The sequence below is a fragment of the Chanos chanos genome, chromosome 2, assembly GCF_902362185.1.
Source record: "Chanos chanos chromosome 2, fChaCha1.1, whole genome shotgun sequence".
Lineage (NCBI taxonomy): Eukaryota > Metazoa > Chordata > Actinopteri > Gonorynchiformes > Chanidae > Chanos > Chanos chanos.
The window spans coordinates 36,251,177-36,272,594 of record NC_044496.1 but is presented as its reverse complement, the minus strand read 5'-3'; the positions used below and the strand labels follow the sequence as shown (position 1 = coordinate 36,272,594).

At 39.4% G+C, this 21,418-nt stretch overlaps 1 protein-coding gene across 1 annotated transcript in view; it reads right to left on the bottom strand.

Annotated features, from left to right (window-relative positions):
- Positions 1-13,481, bottom strand: part of tjp1b (tight junction protein 1b) — a 75,091-nt gene extending 61,610 nt beyond the window's left edge. Inside the window, 2 exon segments of the mRNA XM_030766561.1 lie at positions 11,452-11,581; positions 13,094-13,481. Coding sequence (XP_030622421.1) covers positions 11,452-11,581; positions 13,094-13,451 — 488 coding nt within the window. The 5' untranslated portion in view covers positions 13,452-13,481.
- Positions 13,482-21,418: the final 7,937 nt, after the last annotated feature.

Here is a 21,418-nt window from a genome sequence, read left to right as displayed (position 1 = left end):
CTGTTCCTGAACAGCTGGTTTGAGGTCTTTGGGTAGAAAACGGACAGATGTTTGACTCACCAAGGAACACAACAAACACTGAAGCTCACAAAGTAGAGAAATCAGTTGTTCTTCGTGTGAGCTCCAAGGAGAGGAGAGGTCACGTTTTCTAAACCTGAGTGGCAACACTAAGGACAGAGACCACAAATGAAATAACTATTGACCTCACACTGAGTGCATCTTGTTACCTGACTACAAAGCCAATATCGTGGCAAACATCTTGCAGTTCTCAATAATTAAAATCTGTGATTATAACTGCCCAAAGGCCATTAAGGAGAACATAACCGAATCATAATACCCCTGAAATTTCACTCAATAAGAATTCCGCAGAAAGTATTAATCTGAGGTGGTTTGGTTTCATTTCATTCCTTATTCATTTCGTCCATCCCAAATGCCACAGCCGGACGATCATCTTCCCTGTAAACAGCTGCAGTGTCATGTTTTCAAATCCATGTTTAATTAACAGGTAAACATGCCAGCTCTGCACTGGTCTTTCTTGGCACTTCTTCAAGCGTAGTTCTCCCAGAGGAGTTTGAATGGTTATCATCCGTTTGGACTGATGTATAATTGGTAAGTTTTGCAGGTACCTGACACTGTTCCACATCGTATCCATGAGGACGTGAAACGTTACAGTTAAACTGTAATCTTTATGAGATCTTTAAACAGCAAGTAAATTGTTTCTGATAATTAAAATGATATGAAATTGAATGTGATGGTTTGAGTGATCTACTCGATAGAACTAACGCATAACTCTTAATGATGGTAGAGGAACAGAAATTCAGTTTCATCACAATTCATTTCACCTCATTAATCACAAATGGTTTACTCAACAAGCCAGTTTGATCATGTTATTTAAAATTTTCTCGAAAGCCTTGATGGCATTTTAATCACCGATGATGCACAATACACAGAAACTAATTTCAGACCCCTTTAAAGATCACATTTTAGCTATGACTGTATGCCATTTACAATCTCCATAAAAAAGGGAAATAAAAACATCATGTTTCATTCATTGTCTGCTTTCTAGTCTTCTTTGTTCAACCCACTTGTCCTCTTTCTTTTTACTGTCCCTTGATTCTTATGCTCAGTCTTGCTGTCCTTTGCTTCTCCTGCTTACAGTGTGCATGCCCTTAAAAGACCTTATACTCTTTTTGACACCAAGCGATGCTGAACATGATTTCCTTTGTTATGAATATGCTATGTCCCTGAACCTTTCGACACCACTCTAGCATTACACCACAGAGTAAAATATCAGTGTTTGTGCACTATCTCACTGCCTTTCCATATGATTCAGCGATCAGTAATCTTTTGATAATTAACTACTGACTCTCTGACTATTGTTCTTTATGTTCTCATAAATTCTCTAGATAATTATAAAAATACTGGATAGTGAAGATGAATGAAAAATATTGAATGAATGATAATCAATATTAGTGAGGACTGCGGACAAAATTCCAGCCTTCATGAGGACTAGCAGTAACCGGATATCATTGGAAATCAGTTCTAATGGTCCCAGAGACTGCAGAGGGGACAAAGCCACAGTCAGGGCAGTAATCTGACTGTACACCACTGTGGGTACAGTAGTCATGCATCATTAAACAGATGGAAAGTCATATAAGATCTCAGTGTTGCAGAACGTCACTGCTCACCACACACTGAATTATGACAAAAGATTCTTGTACCAAAACAACCGAGGGGAAAGACGAGGAGATGGCAGTAAATAACAACATAATGACAACAGAAAGAACGAAAGAAAAGAAAGCACCACCTCTGTGAAAACGGAAAAAGGACTGGCACTAAGAAAGAAAGAAAGAAAGAAAGAGAAAGAGAATTTTGTTTTGCTTAGATATGACTGGGGTTAGGATGTGGCTCAGCCTGGGTATCACTTTAAACATATTTCTTATGAACAGGGTTGAATGGAGGAAACAGTTTTACTCATGTTGACTCAGTGTGTGTGTGTGTGTGCGCGATTAATGTGAGAGTATGCTTATATGCCACAGAGCAATTCCTACCGTTTGTCAAAGGAGACAACGCATAATACAAATCACTTTGGTTCTTATTGATGGCTAATTAAATGTCCTGCTTTCCATTCAACAAAAAGTGTAATCCTGGTGAGATTACAGAGGCTCTTGCTGACTTAGGGGCACACTTGTTAGAATGAAGAATCGCTCCTAATGAAAATTAAATGCATGGATAACTGCGTGAACCCCTGTGAAAGAAATCCAACACACAGACACGTACAGACACACACAGAGACACACACACACAGGGATAGACAGACAGACAGACAGACAGATAGATAGATAGATAGATAGATAGATAGATAGATAGACACATGAAACACAGACAGACATACAAAGTTTTTAATGACATGACACACATTGGAGATGGACATGAATGAGATGAAAGGAGGATCTGAACCTTGTAACACTTTAATTAAAATCAAGTGGTGTACAAATAAAAACACTAGAGGAACACTTTCATGCTGCAAGCCTTTTTATTCACGTTGCTGTTCACATCACAGAGGCTGGTTATTATGAACTGACGCATGCCTGTAAGAGGAGAATGTGATTTATGAATGAAGCACATGACAGACAGATGAAAAGAAAAGGAAAATAATCAAATCAGTGTACAGAAACTACCATTTCAGGTTGGACAGGAGGCAAAAATATGTCAGGTGACATAATACTTTATGCTCGACCCCTACGTCTTACTTTGGTTCTTTTCCACATCTAAAAAGTACAGGCTGCCTCCACCTCAGGAATGGTGAGAAACACACACACACACACACACACACACAGTCTGACTTACCGTTAAGAGGACTTTCCACTGACTCTCATTGCTACGGCAACTAAAGATTCAGATTCCTAACCCGAGCTCCAACTCTAAATAACCCAGAAACATTTTAAGACTTTTGGTTTTAACTATAACATGTGCATATTTGTTTAAAAACAAACTGCAGGGACATAAAAAATGTACCCACAAGGTCAGTTTTTTTTCTCGGATATTCATTAACCGGTGGGGACATAAGTTCCAGAAAAAAACCTTAAGCACACAAACACACGCGCGCAAACACACACACACACATGCAAAATGGCAAGACAACTCATGGCAAGCACTTATTGTACCTATTGGCTAGGTAGTAACGATTACAACATGGTGCAAGCTGGCTGCAGTCGGATACTTAAATATATGTCACTAAGCTAAAACGCTCATTTTGCAGGTTGAAGAGACCTACAACCACTCGGCGACCCCTGGCATTACGAATAAGGATAAGACAGCCTATCCACCCCTTTTCCGTTTTCCCCATAACCTGCATCGCATAATCACCCGCACTGAGAGTCATACTCACCACATATGTTTCCTTGGAGGAAGGCTACGTTCTCTGTTGATGGCTGTCACCCCTAAAGCCAGCTGCATAACAGTTATGTATTTCTGGTAATTCACCATGGTATTTTTCACCGCTTTCAAAAATCCGAACCAAAGAAAAACATGTGAAGCCCTACTAATAAATTTTCTCTCTCCTCCTAGTCCCTGGCATCCGCTTCTACTGCGTCTTCCTTGTTCAGCATCACAACGCCATTTCCAGCGCTGACGAACTGACAGGGAAAACACTCCCCACGGAGCCGAGCGAGAGGTACCATGCTGCTGCGACCCATGACTACAAAGACACTCTAATCGTATTACCTCTAAGAACAGATCGCCAGTCCATTCGATTTTAGTCAGGAAATACACATTCTCATTTCCCCCTCGCGGCACTTTGCTCAAAAACACTCTTCCCCTCTCACCCTCTCTTTCGCTCTCTCTGAAAAACGCTGCAGCGTCCAAGCGTCCGTGCGTGAGGTAGGGGAGAGAGAGAGAGAGAGAGAGAGAGAGAGAACTCAGAAGATGAGACTGAGGGGGAGGCTAAAGAGGCTAATGAGAAAAATTGAGTAGCCTCCTGTCGTAACTATTCAGCGCGTCGACCACCAGAGCTGTTGTATGAAGCCGCTGTGGTTTCACGAACATTTCAGCCAGTGTGAACATTGTTAATGTATGCGAACAAAGTCCTAATATGTTTATGCAGCCCCTCGTGTCTTAATATGTTTTGACTAAAGCATCTTCTAGCGAAATGTTGGTTTCAAGTAAGCTTCAAGTCTTACTACAACGTTGTATGTTCAACCACACAGGCTCCAAGGACGAACATAAGTGAACGTTAGATGGTCATTTCAGGATTTGTCGACGGAAAATTTTATCAGTCTCTAACCTTCGGTGAATGTATGACTATGTAGGCATATCACACTTCTTAAGTATTGCACGGTCAACCATACGTCTCACTCAGCAGACAGAATGGTAAAACATCAACTGTTAGTAAACACAGACTGCTCCATTATTCAGTTTTATGTCCGTTCTCAGCCGCTGTTTGTCTGTCCACAGACGTCCTCTTTTATGAATTTTATGACATTCACTTAAAGCAACAAAAAAAGACAGACAGAAAGAAAGAAAGAAAGAAAGAAAAATGATAAGTGTAGATAAACTTTGAAGAGGCGCTATTCGCGTTTGTAGTAATCAGGCAAATTCTGAGAAATTAATTAACGACGAAGATTCCTGCAGCCTCAGGAGAACAACCCATGACATGGCAATGTGCTCTCATATATTACCAACTCATTTGATCTTGGGATTAGCCTGTTAGATAGCAGCTCCATTCTGGCCCATTTCATTTTGCTCAGATCAGTTTGACAAAGTGCACAAGTGCATTATCCCCGCCAAGGTAATTGGAGGAATAGTAATTGATAGTTTGAGTTTATTTTCAGCAGACTCTGAAAGGAGAATCCTCTGACAGGAACAGAGGAGACACTGAACAAATAAGTGGACAAGGCATTGCCAGTATGGCATGATACAGCTTTTGATGTGATTTTGCATATGTTTCACTCTCTTTGTTTGAGATATTTCAGTCTCCATTTATAGTATTACCAAAGAGAATGAGTGACAAGTAGTTTGTGCTCTTTCTAATGTAAAGCCCAGACTCAGAGAATCAGTTATGGTGCCTGTGAAAAATCAAAACCGAAGTCCTTGAATGAATTACCACTTATTAAGAAATCAAATCATACTGATCAATGACCCCCATCAGATAGTGTGAAACTTGAAATATATGTTCGATCCACATTTTACCCAAGGGGAACATGGTAAATCTTTATTTGTCTGCACGATGACGTCATGGATGCTTTTGGCTGAATAAGGTCCTATAACTGAGTGTAATTCTAACATTAAGTCATTTAGTTAGACGGTGCCTTGGCACTACCTGGTTTTAACATCTGTGAGGATGAAATGAAGGGTTACATGTGGTGAAGTTTGGTCTTATTCTATTGATCCTTTCTGCAGATGAAGAAAAACTGCCCGTCTATTAAAACATGTCTTCAGATTTCTGCAGTGCAAGCTTCTGAAGATTAAACACATTTAAACCCCTGTTATAAGCACATCCTCACTGAAACCAAAATCCAGAAAGAGAGAGAGAGAGAGAGAGACAGAGAGAGAGAGAGAGAGAGAGCGGGCGCATGGGGCCGTAGTCATTGCTATTACTGCAGTCTGAGCATCTTATGCACCCTTATCTCCACACTTTCTCTCCACTGCAGCATCTCATACTTCTCTCCTTATACTAATCCCCTAGTTTCACACACACGCTCTCACACACACACACACACACAGACACACAGACACACACAAGTACACACGCTCTCACACACACACACACACACACACACACACACACACACACACACACCAGGCCAGGCTAATCAAGCGCCTGTCCTCCTTACGTGGCCCTCTCAGAGGACCATCAGCTGTAAACAGGGTCAGAATTCTGTAGGTCGACATGACTGAGGAGGGGCTCTTCTGCTCCCCATGTTTTTCCATCTGACACTACTACACATCCATCTCTTTACCACAAAATACACAACTGTGCATCAGACAACCCTATATAGTCATTGACATGTTTAAAACAAACCCCACTTATACTCCCCTGCTGTCTGTCTCATCACTGAACCAGTGCAGTATGACATGTGGGTATGTTAAACAGGACAAGTCGGGTCTGCCCTTTTTGACACATCCCCAAATTCTCTCATACATGGAATTCCACAAGGAGGAAAAGGGACCAGGAATGATTTCTGGGACTCGGAGCGTGTTCCCTGCGGAGTGCTGGGAGAGACGTGGGCTGGACTGGAGCCCTGAGAGTCCCTTCAGCTGGAGCTACTGTGATTTATGGCTTTTGTGCCAAACAAAGAGGAGAAGAAGAGAGCAATAGTCCTCTGTACATGAATACGCACCACTGCATCTGGAGAAAAAAGTGGACACAGGCCAGGCCACACAGAGAAAGTCACACTCACATACACATGCACACACATTTGTCACATACACACGCACACACATTCACACTGTGTGCTTGCATGCACATACAGGCTCACACATACTCATTGCATGTTTGCTTATACACATGCAGGCATTTGCGCGCACATGCACACACACACACACACACACACACACACACACACACACATGTGCACACACTCTTTGTCTTCTCAAGTCACATTTCATTGCTGTCACAGTATGTGCTCTCTCCCCCTAGCTTCTCTCTCTCTCTTTCTCCTTCTCTGTGCTGAGAGGTGAGTCATCAATGGTGTAAAGCCTACTCTCTCTCTCTCTCTCTCTCTCTCTGTCTTTCTCTATCTTTCTCCCTCCTCTGTCTCCCTTTAACTTGTCAGACTCAGATTTTTAGCTTGGTTATTTTTAACTGATCATGAACTGAATTCTTTGCAGCTGGTTCAAAGGAGCAGTGCAGTACAGGCGTATATTAAGGCAAGTCACATTCGCATTTAAAAAACAGACTCTACTATAGGGCTCAGAAACCAGCCATTTCTAACATCTTTACAACCCCACAGGATATACTACAAGGATAAATATGATGACACCGCTAAGAAAAAAAAATTCAGGGTCTCGTGTGTTCATTTTATTTTAACATAGTTAATGTGCCACATCTCTGCAATGATGTTTTAGTTTTTCGTTGTGATGTGAAGAAACATCTAGAGATACCGTTGCATAACCCAGCACTGGTAAGACTTCATAAGACAGTTGCTGTTATGATTATGCTCTGTGATTTCCCCAGCACACTGCAGGCGCCTTAAGGGCATTTGTATTTCAACTTGAGAAGGACACAGAAATGAGAGAAGGACACAAGAAGACATCAGAGTCTTTTCAGCTGTTCGGTATAAAGCATGAGAGAATATGATAAAATTCTACAATATAAAAACATTAAAGTTGATATGCTTCTTTAACGATAATATTGGATTGCGAATAAAGGGTGTTTGCATATGTTACTTTGCAGTATCAGTAGACTAAACATTGATTTGTCTTTATAGCAATTTTATAGCAATGTCTTCAAATATGTCCCACTGTTGGTCAGAATTACAGTATATCCAGTCAGACAGTGCAGTTGAGTGGTATTTTGGTCCTATTGAGACAAAGCTGAGAGTTTTGATATAAAAGAAGAGTTTTAATCCCAGTCAGCAAGAAACCGAACGCTATCAGGCTGCACCAGGTCTCTCCCAATAAATACAACGTCTCCTGTAAAACACTGGACTTGCCGTAGTGATCAATCAATTTCTCTGTTGTTCTGCAGAATTGTGTGTATGTGTGTGTGCGTGTGTGGACTGAAATTGAGGTTCACTAAAGCGAGAGGGAAGTGGGTGAGAGTCAAGCTACTCTCAATTCGCAAAGCAGAGTTACATTCTCTCTAGGATAAACACGTGCACACACAATTAGCCCCCCCCCCATACACATGTGCACACAACCCCTACCCCCACTCACATACATTGTAAAATCAAACAAACACACACACACACACAAAGAGAAAAGCACACACCACTATGAGTGTACAAACAAGCGGTTTCACACACTAAGATCAAATGCAAATGTCAGGAGCTCCTGCTTTAGGCACTCTTTGTCCTACTTCTGAAGAAAGAAAGATGCGTAAACAAATAAATAACACTCTTCTACTACATTTAAGGGCTCTGTTTTGCTAAAAGCTCAGTTTACTCTTTATCTCAAAGACTAACAGAGTTACAATCCTCAGGCAACCCATCTGCCATCTAAAGAGAGAATGTCCACATTTATGTCAAGGTTTATTTAATATTTTCCCTCTTGCAAACCACTCCCGACTGAAAGAGGCAGTCTGATTCACCATGCTGTGAACTGCAATACCACACCAGCTCAGAGCCCTATGAAGATACTGGAGTCTAAAGCCATGACCTTATCAATGAGCTTCAACCCTGTGTTACCCTGAAAGAGAGCTAAACAAAATGTAAAATTAATACCTGTACTCACATATTGTTGGTGTTGGAGTAGAATCGTCCTGCTCTGTCTGATAGTATGCCTCTCTGGTCTGTGCGCTCTCTGTGCCTGTCAGATTCTTTCAAATTGTCCAACCCATGTGTGTGTGTGTGTGTGCTTGTGTGTGTGTGTGTGCGTTTGTGTGTGTGTGTGTGTGTGTGTGTGTCATTGTGCCCCCAAATGATTCTGTCATATTGCCTTGTCAGGGACTGTGTGTCTGATTTTGTCAGATTGTCAGGGTGTGTATGTGTGTATATGTGTGTGTTAGTATGTTCCTGCTCTGGGCCAGGCCACTGGTGCGGCTGTCCCCTTGTTGACTGGGCTGTCAGTCAGACATGGACGAGAGGCCTACGGTCTGGGGAACAATACGCCAGACTGTGCCTTTACTTCAGGGAGCCTACTTTCTCCAGTCTCACCCTCTCCAGCATCCTCATTCTGTGCTGCTCTATCTGTTCCAGCTTCCCACCCCTTATATTATCTGACCCTTTTCTGTATCTCACATCATCCACGTTAGCCCATTAGTCATGCCATGCCCTTATACCTCTTACCCAAAACCCTGCCCAGTTAAACCAGTCAAATGCCCTCATCTGTGCCAGAGCTCAGCCCGGTGAGGTGCCGCAGGGATGGCTTTCTGCAACCGCTCATAAATCCACCGTCACACAGTCACTGAGCTGACAGACACACACTCATTGGGTTGACAGCCACACACTCATTGAGTTGACAGTTGCACAGACACATCAAAAGCAGCAGTTTCTCATGACATGGCTGCCCTGGCCCTTTGGTTACTTTATCTCTCTGACTCTGCATCTCTGTCTCTGAGCCTGTGTCTGAGTTTATTTTGCTTTCTCACTCACTCTGGTTGTCTGTCTGTCTGTCTCTTTTTCTGTCTGTATTTATGTTTTCATCTCTCTTTTTCTGTCTCTGTCTCTCTTTCTCTATCACCCTTACTCTGTCTCCCTCTTTCTCTCTTTGTCTGTTGTCCTGTTTCTCAATCTCACTCTGTCTTGTCTTACTGTCTCTGTTTGCTTCCCTGTCTTTCTCTCTCTCTGTCTCTTTCTCTTGCCCCCAGTTAGTATCTATTAGTAAGACAGTCTTCATCTCAAATGGAATATAATGGGAGTCTAATTAGATTTCTCCTTGCACTAATGAGTGGGTTTGTTTGACAGACCTTACATAATAGCTAGCCTGGCTGTCATTTCTCACCCTGCGGTTTGGATGGCACAAATGATATACAAGTAAAGAGAAAAGTATTTTTCTCCCCTGTCTCAGAGATGAAGTATTCCAAGATCTCAGCACTTCACCCCAAACCCTCTGTCTCAAAGTAAAAGTCACAAAAATGAGGGAGAGGGAAACTAGTTACACCTCCTGTGTCACAGAGAGAAAGAGACAGATGGAGAGAGATAGTTAGATAGAGAGAGAGAGAGAGAGAGAGAGAGAGATAGAGAGAGCACTTTGCTATAGTCATGAGAAGATAAAGTCAGTACATCCAAAGAAGACAGGTAACATCATCATGCAATGACTTCATGGTCATAGGGCTATTTTAAAATGGATCAAATTGAATCATAAAAGCAATTAAATGCTGGCACCCTCTGTATGTGCCTCCATGTGCAAGGTTGTTCTGCCAACAGATGCAAACAGACCCAATTTGGTGGCAGGAATGGGAAGCAACAGATTCATATCAGACCAGCCCTGTCTGTAGTTTCAGTAAATGCCTGGGTCAATAAGCATCTGTGAGAGAGTGTGTGACCATATGACCACTGGAATAAAGCATTCTGAGACCTCAAACACAATGCAGAATGCTCACCTTTTGTGAAAAAGAGCACAAATATTAACATTTTAAAAGTATAATTTTTCATGCATTTGAATGTGGTTTAGAAAACCCACTGGCTTATGTAAAACTTCATTCGTCCAAAACTTTTGAGTATCATGAATATTTACATCCAAACTCTTCTCAACCTTGTGCATCTGATGTGTCACTTTGTTTCAACAGTGCAGATAAACAACTTGCAAATGTGGGCATGTCTGTTTTATATAAATGTGAAGAAAATATCACAGAAAGGGCATTGCATGAAAATGACTCCGGGGATGAGAAACATTCTGGGAAAGGTCAATGACTCTCAAGACTCCAGCAATGAGACAGACTAAGTGAGACAGAGTCAATCTCTGTGAAACGTGTACAACTGCTCTCTCAGCAAGTATGCCCATCTCAACAAATGTGTTGATGCAAGACAAAACAGATCCACCAAGAAAGAAGACAACTGTTTCGTTTTTTCTCGCCTACCATGACAGCATCTATCGATGAACCACACACAGCAAAAATGGCAAAAGGATCGTGAGAGTAACCCTGGGCTCTGCAAAACATCAAAATCAGTATCTTTCATCTCCAGACCGGAGGAGTACACAGATGCCTTTAATCACCTGAATCAGTTTTAGTTACAGTGCTGCTTTGTTTTCAGGCTGTTTTTGGTACTGGGCTTCAGCAGAAATGTGAATGTCCCTACATATCAAATCTTCCAGAGTTGAATGAGGTGTGAGATATCTATAACGTCCCGGTGTGAACCAGTCTGGGTTACCGTACTCACTGCAAGAATTCATTTAACTGTGCTGAATTTGCAGCGAAGGACTATGGCAGATAAACATGAGATTAAATGTACTGACAGCCAACGTGCACAGAAGAACTGTGTAACATGATGTGTCTGGAGTGCAGTCTCCTCTGCATCGTGTCTGCGGGGGAAGAGCACTCAGCGAATCCCATCAATTATACACTATGACACGAGTAGAACTTAAAGGAACAGATTACTACGCTTAGGCACTGATTCAAACCACCCATTGTGGTGTCTGCTTTCCATTCAAACGCTTTGGCCTGAGCAAATGCGATAGCACAGAATAGTACCATGTTAAACATGAAATTCTGACCGTGTTTATATTGTCCCACATTCGGACAGTGTCCTGAACAATATCAGCACTACAACAGAGTTAATTTACATGTACATATGGCTAATGTGTGGGAAATAAATTGACTGCTGCAGGGTGTGGAAAGTACAGTCTTACCTGGTGTCAAAGACAGGGTCTGAGTACATTGGGGGACAGGAGACTGAATCCTGTCCTTTGGGAAGGGCGTCTGACTGGGTGTGATGGGGCGCAGTCTGTCTCTGCTTTCTGCTGTGTCCAGAGGAGCCATCTGTGGAGAAGAAATGATTTAAGGCCCTTAATGGTTCACCCTGACAGCTGGCCCACAGCAGGTTGCGTGGAAATGTCTGGGGGGGCATTGCGAAGATTTAAGATGACATGTCTGAGTATACTTACAGAGTTATTATTAGTTAATAAACACATTAAAATAAGTCATGTATGTACGAAATTATATTTTGTTTTTATAGGCCATGTACGGATCCTGCCACATTATGGTCTGGTTCATATATGTAACATACTGCAAAGTCATAACACAGTAAATCTACTGCATAGCAATAGCATTGTATATCTGCTTATTCTAACTACAGCCAGAAACTTTAAAAACTTCAATCTGACATGCGAAATGAGAATGTATGTCACGTCTAACTTGTGAATGGAGACATGTCATAATTCATGTATATTCTCCCATAACAAAACAGGACAGTAATGCCTTGCACAAATTATATCATTTTTACATGTTTCCCCCGTTTTTGGTGTTTACGTATTGCGTTCCACTTTAAATATATACCAGCATGTTGTGTCAACTCAAGAGGTGGCAAGTGCCAATACACTGGTAAACAAGACTATAATTGCAAAAACAAACAAGCAAAACAAGTAAAAAGCCTCTTAACAATGTGTAGGGATGCAGAGTTTAGATTTTGTCTTCCTATTCATCTTCACTGAATCAGTTCGGCTTGTCTGTTATTTTATGAATTACCACATCCCACATCATCCCCATCTGACACTTCTGACACTGACAAATGATATAAGATATTGATTGAGGTAAGCTGAACTCCAGACAGTTCAGTTTTTTAAGCCATATGTTGCCTGCCTTGCGTCATGGTTTGTCTTACTGGCTAGCCCTTAATCTCCTCAGTAGTGTGGATTTATGGGGTTATTTTTTGCCTGTTCTTAGTGGGACCTGCTGGCTTAAAGTGATTACCTTTGCTTCATAGCTCTAGTTTGCGTCTGAGAACTAGACACTCCTGCCAGGTTTGAGTTGGTTTTGCATAACCAGGCTTATCACTAGCACAGTTCTTATATATATATATATATATATATATATATATATATACACATATATATATATATATGAAATGGATTTTTGGTTGAGATTTATTCTGTTAGAGCATTAGAGAGCTGGAGTGCTGTTGCGTGTAAATATATTTAACTGATCTGAGACGTCCATGGTGGGCTTTATTGAAAGCTGATTGTCCCATTTAAATTAAATAAGCCTGTCTGGAAAAGTCATTACAGAGATCTCTTATTGTAGGGTTTACTGCTGACAACTATAAAAGTGAACAAAGTCCCACTGATGGGTTGTATTGTTACACATGGCAGTACTAAGCTGAGGTCATAAGGCCAAACAGAACTCTGTTTACAAACTGACCAGTGAAGAAGCCATCATAAATTTCACAGTCAGAAATAAAGCAATTGATACTGCCTCTCCTTACTCTTGGCCTCACAAAATGAATAAAAGTGATAATTTAACTGTCCATCTGGAAAAAAAAATCAATGTTTGTACCTTCACAGTCCAACAGGAAACAGGTGAGCAGGTGGGGGCAGACTTGCTCCAGCACAGAACAGAAGGAGAAGAATGCAGGTGGATCTTTGAGAGATAACTGATCCAGAAAAATTTCTGCTCTCTTTCTGTTGGAGTCCTGGGCCAGTATTTCCTTGTATTCACCCAGAGAGAACACCTTGTCATAAACCAGATAGGGCAGCACCTTGCTTACGTCCAGCTCATTCAGGATCTTCTCTCTGTGTTGCTTAAGCACCTTAGCTGTCCACTTTTTCTTCTTTCGACATGTTTGTTGTCTCCCTCCATTCCTCTGTCGCTTGTTCTTCTTCACAAACCACTTCCTGGTGCCGCTTCCAAACATTTTCACATTGAGAAGGTCCACTAAAACCTCTTCCACAACTCTGTCTGCAAAGTTACCCAAGAAAGAAATATGCATATTTTTCTATGAGGGCGGCTACCATACCATACCATGTTGCTGAAGAAAACCTGTGATATAGCGACAGGAGTGTCTGGAAGAGGGGAGGACAATCTGGACAGGGCCTGAATGCTTGCCTGGAGCTTACAGTCTCTAAGAGGATTAACACCATTCTAAGTAGACCACTTCAAATTGTTCTGTCTTTGCAGGAGCTACTTTTAAAAACTTAACAGACTTTTTATTAATTTTAGCTCTTAGTGCCTTTTGGCTTCTATCATTTACACAAAAAAGAAAAAGGAAAAAAAAAAACCTGAAAATGTTCTTTTATACAAATAGTTTTAAAAAAATGTGTGTTTGTCCTAAATATTGAGATATATCCAGCTGCTAACCTAGCATTTTTATCAATCGTTAAATTAGTTCTGTATATTAGATTTAACTTGAAGTTTGAAATGCAAAAAGTATGGCCAGTTAACACACTAGACAAAGAAATTTATCAGCAGAGCTATAGATCATAGGAGTCACGGTGCTTGATTTACCAGTAGAGGGCACAGTTTACTCATCTTTACAGTGAAGCCTGGCTGCCTTCCCTGTTTTGAGTGTCTCCCTCAAACCATGGATAATTCTTACCATTGCAATGTTATATTTTAATAATCAACACAGCGTACCTATGTTTTACCTATCTCATTCTTAATAATAAACATTTACTTCTTTCAGGAGTCAGCTCAGGCCATCATTAATGATTAATCATTATTGCAGCTTACTTTAGACAGGCAGATTTTTCCTTTTGATTATATGTGAATTTATTGGAAAGAGGAATAATCAAATGAAACATTTGTTTGTGACACAGCTGAAAGGGAACATCTGAAAGGTTGCACTGTGTTCCAGCTTGACTAAATTCTCTCTTCTGTGAGTCCTTTACATGTATTACTACACACTGTAACTGTCTCATAGTATGATGCCGCTCATTTGAAACTTAAGATGCAGTCACTGATAAAGATTAATAATAACAAAAATGAATATTAACAGGTACACTAAATAATATTGTGGTACTGTCCCACAGTGCACAGGTGCACTGGATGTTTCATTATTCATCAGACAGGACCCATCTCCCTCTCGCTGCTCATTGTTGCTCGGTCAGGTGTTCACAGGGTGGAAGGTATAGTCACAAGCGTAGTACTAAACATGCAGAAAGCCACCTGAGGTACTGACAAATACAGAGGTAAGGGGTTTAGCGAGCTCATATGTCAAAAAGTGTCCACTCCTGCATAAAACATAGGTTTATTGTATTATCTTTACTCACATTCATTTAAATGGATACTTCTCATTAGAAGCATGGGGGAAAAAACACTCTATACAGACACTTAACTCTCTGATCAAAGAGAATGGCCACATGTAAACACAGCAAAGTCTATGTTTATGAATCATGAAATAAACAAACAGCAGACTGCTTTAATGCCTCGGTTCTAGCACTTGAAATTGTTTTTACTCTTGAAATAAATATCAATATCTTTTGTCCTCTGCAGCTGGACAAATGAACAAATTTCATTACACTTTTTTTCCTGGAGCACTGGGATGTTGGCTGTCTCTGTAAAATAGATTGTAAATTCTGAAGACGGGAGTCCCCTTTTTCTAACAGCTTAAGACAAACATATAATATTTACTCTGCACTTCAAGTAATACCAGGAACTTTCACAAAACAAACATCTTCTTCCCGTGCACCAATTTACATTATTTCATTTCCTTGTTGTTTGGTCGTGTTCATTTAGTACAAAATTGTTGTACAAATTTGCCTAATCCATTAGATATATGATTTAACCAGTTATCTGAATACAGTGCAGTGGATAGGCCTAATTGTCGTTGGAATTATAATTGAAACTAAGATACCTGCTGTAGGTCTCTTGAACAAAAGAAAAGAGTTGTTCTGTTTTCTAACGCTATCTGTTGCTTCTTCAGTCAGAGTTTGACAATGTTGAGATCTAAGTATGTTGAGATCTAGTGATGGTGACTAATGAAGCCAGGAAATCTGGGAGAAAATACAAACAAAATTTAGAATAAAGAAGTTAAAATACCAGATAATTTATTCATGAGAATGTAAAGAAAAAACCTTTATTTAACCACAGGAGGACAACTACCTAATGCCTACCCTACCAGCTAGTGTTGCCCAGTGCAATTTACTGACTCCCCTGTTTTGAGTGCTTTCAGCATCTACACCTTACAAGGACAACAGCACTGAGCTTTTTCCTGTTTTAGGAGAATGTAGAATACGATGGGAAAGATCTCAGTCCGTGTCTTCATAGCTAATCCCTCTAGATGCTGGATGTCCTTTAGTATTTGCTTAGGAACTATCTTCAGTCCAGCACTTAATGGGCTTTAAGTCTTGAAACTCAACTGACCATTGCAAAATGTTGAATTTATGGCGAATGAATTATTTTTTCTTTGTGGATTTTGATGTGGGTATGGACTCACTGTCTTGCCCCACCTGTGATCTTATATCAGGCCTTGCGTGTTTTGGCTATAGTTGCTACGGTTAAAAATCCTACTGCCTTTAACAAGGCCCCCCAAGACCACTGGCATGAAAGCCATGTCTCTTTTTTAATTTGGAGACTTGCTCAACCCAGTCCAAACTGGTAATTCTCCAACTGGTACTTTCCTAATTCTCTACTTGGACCCTTGCAGAAGATTTTATTAATATACACCTTAGTGAAACAAGAAGCTCTGGGGGGCTATAGTGTAGTTTCCTCATATTTAGATGATTCTATAATTTTTATTTATTTATTTATTTTGTAATGGTGTAAAAAATTGTGCTGCATAAAACATAACTTCCTCAGTATGTTGTTTAATGTACAGCCCTTATGGCCGATCTTTGTGTGCAATCTTTGGAGTAACTGATTGTTATAAATTAATATCCTCAATCAGGTGTGCCAGCAAAACTGGATAACATACGTATATCATGGCAATGGCATAACAACAGAGTGATGCTTTCCTGTCAAAGGTGTGTCTGGTTACGTGACAAAAAGCATTATGTCTGAACCTAAGTCGATTTCCCTTCGCTTTAAGTTGTATAACTTTTGAATGATATCATGCACTGATTTTATGATGGGAGTCCTAAAAAAAAAAAAAGGAACACGGCTGAGATCAATGATTTACTGACTGTTGCAACACTGCTTAAATGATTCAAGACATACAGTTACCCGTTTAAGTGCTGGAAAGAATTTTATCTATTCCACAGAAGCTGACAGCAATATTTAAATGGTGACCATGTGACAACATTTTATTATCAGTGACAGAGCAGGTCCTGGCAATTCTGGTCACCTTAATGAATTGGTGTGTTGCTCCAAAGAGAATGGTGACTGTGTATGACTGGTGACTATGCCTAAATATTTCAGTATTCCTCATAGAGCAGGCCCTGGCACATCTGTGATTTTTGTCACATTAATGCTTTTGTGAACAATACTTTAATAGTGGATTTATTTTATCTCACAGAGGTTGTGTTGGCATTGTATTGTGTGGCCAAATCCATGCCCATCACATGTGTCAAAACCTTGCCAAAAGTCAAATGACTCAGAAATAGATCAGTATTTGCAGAATTCATTGTATTAGTTCAAGTTTTGAATTTTTGACATTTTGAGCTAATTGTACTTTTGTGAGGCATATTGCATTTGCAAACTGTGTTCTTTTTATGTCCTGGCCTTTTTTGTTTTTAATCCGTAGAACATTTCAATTTGTGAAGTATCATATATTTGCAAACTGTGTTACACCTGTGCTTTTTTTATAGTAGTGCTGTTTATTTGCCATATGAACTGAGTTTGTTTCTGAACTGTAGGATATGTATAACACTTTGCATTTGTTTAAGTTTTGATGAGGATTTGTAGCACAGTTAGAGTGAAGCTGGTGAGGGTCTAGTCTTGGATTATGTTCTAAAACTACTCTTGATTTGATACTTCTTCTTCATGCTGTCCTGTGTCTTTATATTCTTTTTGTGTTGTTCATGGTTGTAAATTCAAGTTCCATGTCAGGAAAATAACATTTAACTTTAACACTGAAGGAAATTAACACAGTTTTCTTAAAACTCCATTAAATCTATTTTGTGTTCTTCACTTGCTAAAACACACAAAATAGATATAAAGCATTGAGATGTCTGGCATTTATTCTCCTTTTTGAGATTTCTCGAGACTTCTTTAAATTTGAATGACACTGCTTGTTGATTTTACTTTATTCACTGTTTTTTTTTCTTCCTTATTTAATCAGAGCATGCTATCAGCAGATTTCAGTGTCAGCAGTCATATACTTTACTATCAACAACATTCGATCTGAAATTAAACAGACCTCTTCTTACACAACGCTGCCCTTCCCTGTTCACAAACATACCAATTCAAGTAACTTATCATTGATAGATAAACTTTACAAATCAAAAACACAATAAACTTTAAAAAAAATACATCACAGGATATTTACCAATATCATTGTCAGTTAATTATCATCCATAACTGTCGATAGTTTTTTGTTTTTGGCGGGGTGTTTTGTTGAAGACTTAATTCCAACACATACTTAATAACACATTTATTACCACATTTAATACAAAGCTTACATGAGGCTGGATGAGTATCGATGTCTGTGCATCAGCTGGATGCGTGTCAGTGTTTTGGATCAGTTTGGAACAATTGGTATACAATCAACTCTTTGACTCAGTCCTATACTAGGCTTTGTTTATATAATTGTCTATGCGATCAAAAAATCCGAAAATGGGCAGATTCCCTTGTCAGGAGTCCGACTGCCTGAGGCTTGTTGTGTAAGTGTGAACCTTCTGGAAGAAGGTAGTGCAGTCTCACCTCTTGGCCACAGTACTGATCTCAGCTTAACTACATTTGCATTGAACTGCGATTCAAAACAGAAAATGAGTCATTCCAGAAAATGTGCCATTCTCAGGGAATCCCACAATAGTCACAGATCCAATGATTGGTATATGTCTGAAACTCTATATACTTTGAACAAGTCTGAGAGGTGGAGTGACATATGGGTCTATGCTGACAAATGGAGTTCTACAAGAAGGTCTACCAGGGGTAGTGAGAAGGGCCCTCATTCACCTTCCAGTCAGCCATGGTATATTAAAACCTCTCTTATCTTCTGTCAACTTAGGTTAACTCAGTTTTGAGTGAAGGCTTGAACAGTTTAAAGCCAACCACACCAGCATTTACCCCAGGTCAAACACACCAAATATGCCATTAGTCAGTCTCAAAGACCTGAGAAGGAAAAACCCTGTTCCATCCCACCTCCTGGGCAGCTGACTGAGAACAATCTGCACATCAGTCACAAAAACTTTCTTTTATGAAAGTACAAAAATTGAAAAGCCATGTGTGAAATCAAGGTACTAACAAATGCAGAGGTAAAGAGTTTTAGTGAGCTCATTTGTACAAAAAAAAAAAAACGTTTATTGTATTTTCTTTACAAATATTAATTTAAATGGATAACTCTCATTAGAGCAGTATGCAAACAAAGAAACAAACAGACAAACAAACATACAAACACCCTACCCAGGTACCTAATTTTAACCATACTTGTTCTCCAGGAGCACAGCTTTACTTTTCTATTATGCACTGAAATGGTCACTGCCTCTATAAAATAGTCAGAAGAGAGTACAACGGGAACCCCCTATTTACAGAGTTGAAGGCAAACATGTTAAACATTATACACTTACACTGTACGTCAAGTAGTATCAGGAACTTCCACAAAACAAACTGCTTCCTCCATGCGTTTATCTCATTTCGTGTCCTTGTTTTTTGGTCATGCTTACATAATGGGGAACAGGTGATGGGCTATAATGTCTGCACACCTCAATCACAAGACAAACTTTGCCTTCCTGTTTCTTTACATTTATTTAATGATTAGATTGTGTTGGACACTATAAATAAATGAAGAATATTATTATTTAATGCAGTGAAAAGGAACATAACACAGATTAAAAAGCATGTATCTAGTTTGATAAAACAACGGATGTCAGATTTCTTCAATTTTGGGCCATACCCATTAAACAAAACAGGGACAATCAAATCACATTTTGTGTCAGCCTTCGACGATCAATGTCTGAGAACTATTTGAAGAAATGAGTTACAAGGATAAAGTAATAACAATAACAATTCCTACGTGAGACTTAAAGGTTTCCACTGCTGTTGAAATGAGTCGAGTGTGATGTAAGAGTTATCTACAAGGAAAAGAGCACCAATATTGTAGTTTCAAACATATTTCGTCATTTACGATTTCCCCCAGTCCTGCCCAACACACCTTTTGACATAGCAGGGCAAAGTCTCAAGCTCATCTTTTTCTGAAAGTTGGCTGCCTTGATTTGTAAGTACTAACCTATATCCTTCTTCCAGAGAACATGGAGCGTCAATTACTCCACCTTCAGAGGTAAATACTATCTGTGAGCTGGCATGTCATTTTGTTGTCTATACTTCCATAAAAGAGGTGAGCCTGTTCTTATTTGCAGGAAAGGAATTTCCTGATTGTGCCTCTGTACCTTTTATCTCACCAAGTCCAAGGACCACTTACCCTCCTTGGCGTAATAGTAATAATAATAATAATAATAATGATAATAATAATAATAATAATAATAATAATAATAATAATAAGTTTCAAGTTTATTTAGAGCCCAATATCACTGTTTGTCTCAAAGGGCTTTACATGCCCACAACAAACAAAACAGGATGGCACCCCATGACTTAATCCTCATAGCTGGCAAGGAAGAACTCCCCAAAAACCCAGGTGTAACAGGGAAAAAATGGAAGAAATCTTGAGAAGAACCACAGAGAGAGGAGACCCCTTCTTGGCCAGTCAGGTGTGCAATAGGTGCTGACCCAGTGAGCAATTACAAGTAATACAATAATAATGCAAAAGAAAATACACTAGCAAAAAGACAAAATACTGACAACAAAAGCAGAACGAGGGGGGGTGGCGATGAGGAGGCTGAATGGGAGGGATGAAGAGGACGGAGGGGAGTGGGGCAGGAGAACATTATATGATTGTCAAGAAACATCAACAATAACTAGGCCTATACTTCGCAAAGAAAATGTCTACCACAGCAACATATTTACTATTTACATTAAAAATCTAATCGCCATATACATAAAGTAACAGTTTTTATTTGAGTATTTATTTGAAGACAGATGTGTAGCGTAGCATGTATGATGTAAATAATCCTATAAACAGTTAACATAAAGATCATAAGATTAAGATTCTGTGACACCATAAACATAGCAAAAAAAAATAATAATATGATAGAATGATACATTGGCTAAATAATATGATAAATGAGTAAACAAACATTAATTTTGTAAACATAAATTTTGTAAACACTACAACAGAGCACAGACCTAAACTATTTAAGATTTCCACACTAAAGCTAAAGTGTATACAGCAAGAAATTAACTTAAGAACGTCAGTAAATCTACCCCATCATGCATCAAAATTAGGGCAAATAAATTAACTAATAATAATTAGTAATTAGTACTACTACTCCTAATAATAACAATATTACACTTTTTTTTGTATAGCACCTTTCACACAAGTAATGCCCCTCAAAGTGCGTTACAACAAAGAAATTACATGCGTGGAGTGCTTCATATAAAAAAACAGACAGATTGAACATAAAAACAGGGATAGAATGCCATAATTTATGTAATGAAATAACCTACAAATAAAGTTAAAGGCTAGAATACATAAAATGCATAAAATCAAGTAAAACTTTCTCCCTTTGTTGTATGTTTTGAATTAGTTCAATACACAGTCAGGAAGACCAACCAGCTTTTCAAGATGATTGATTAGGATTAGGATATCATGGTCAATTGTATAAAACACTGCGCTTAGGTCTAAAAGGACAAGAACTGAGACCTTATTTTTGTCAGAGTTTAGTCTGAGGT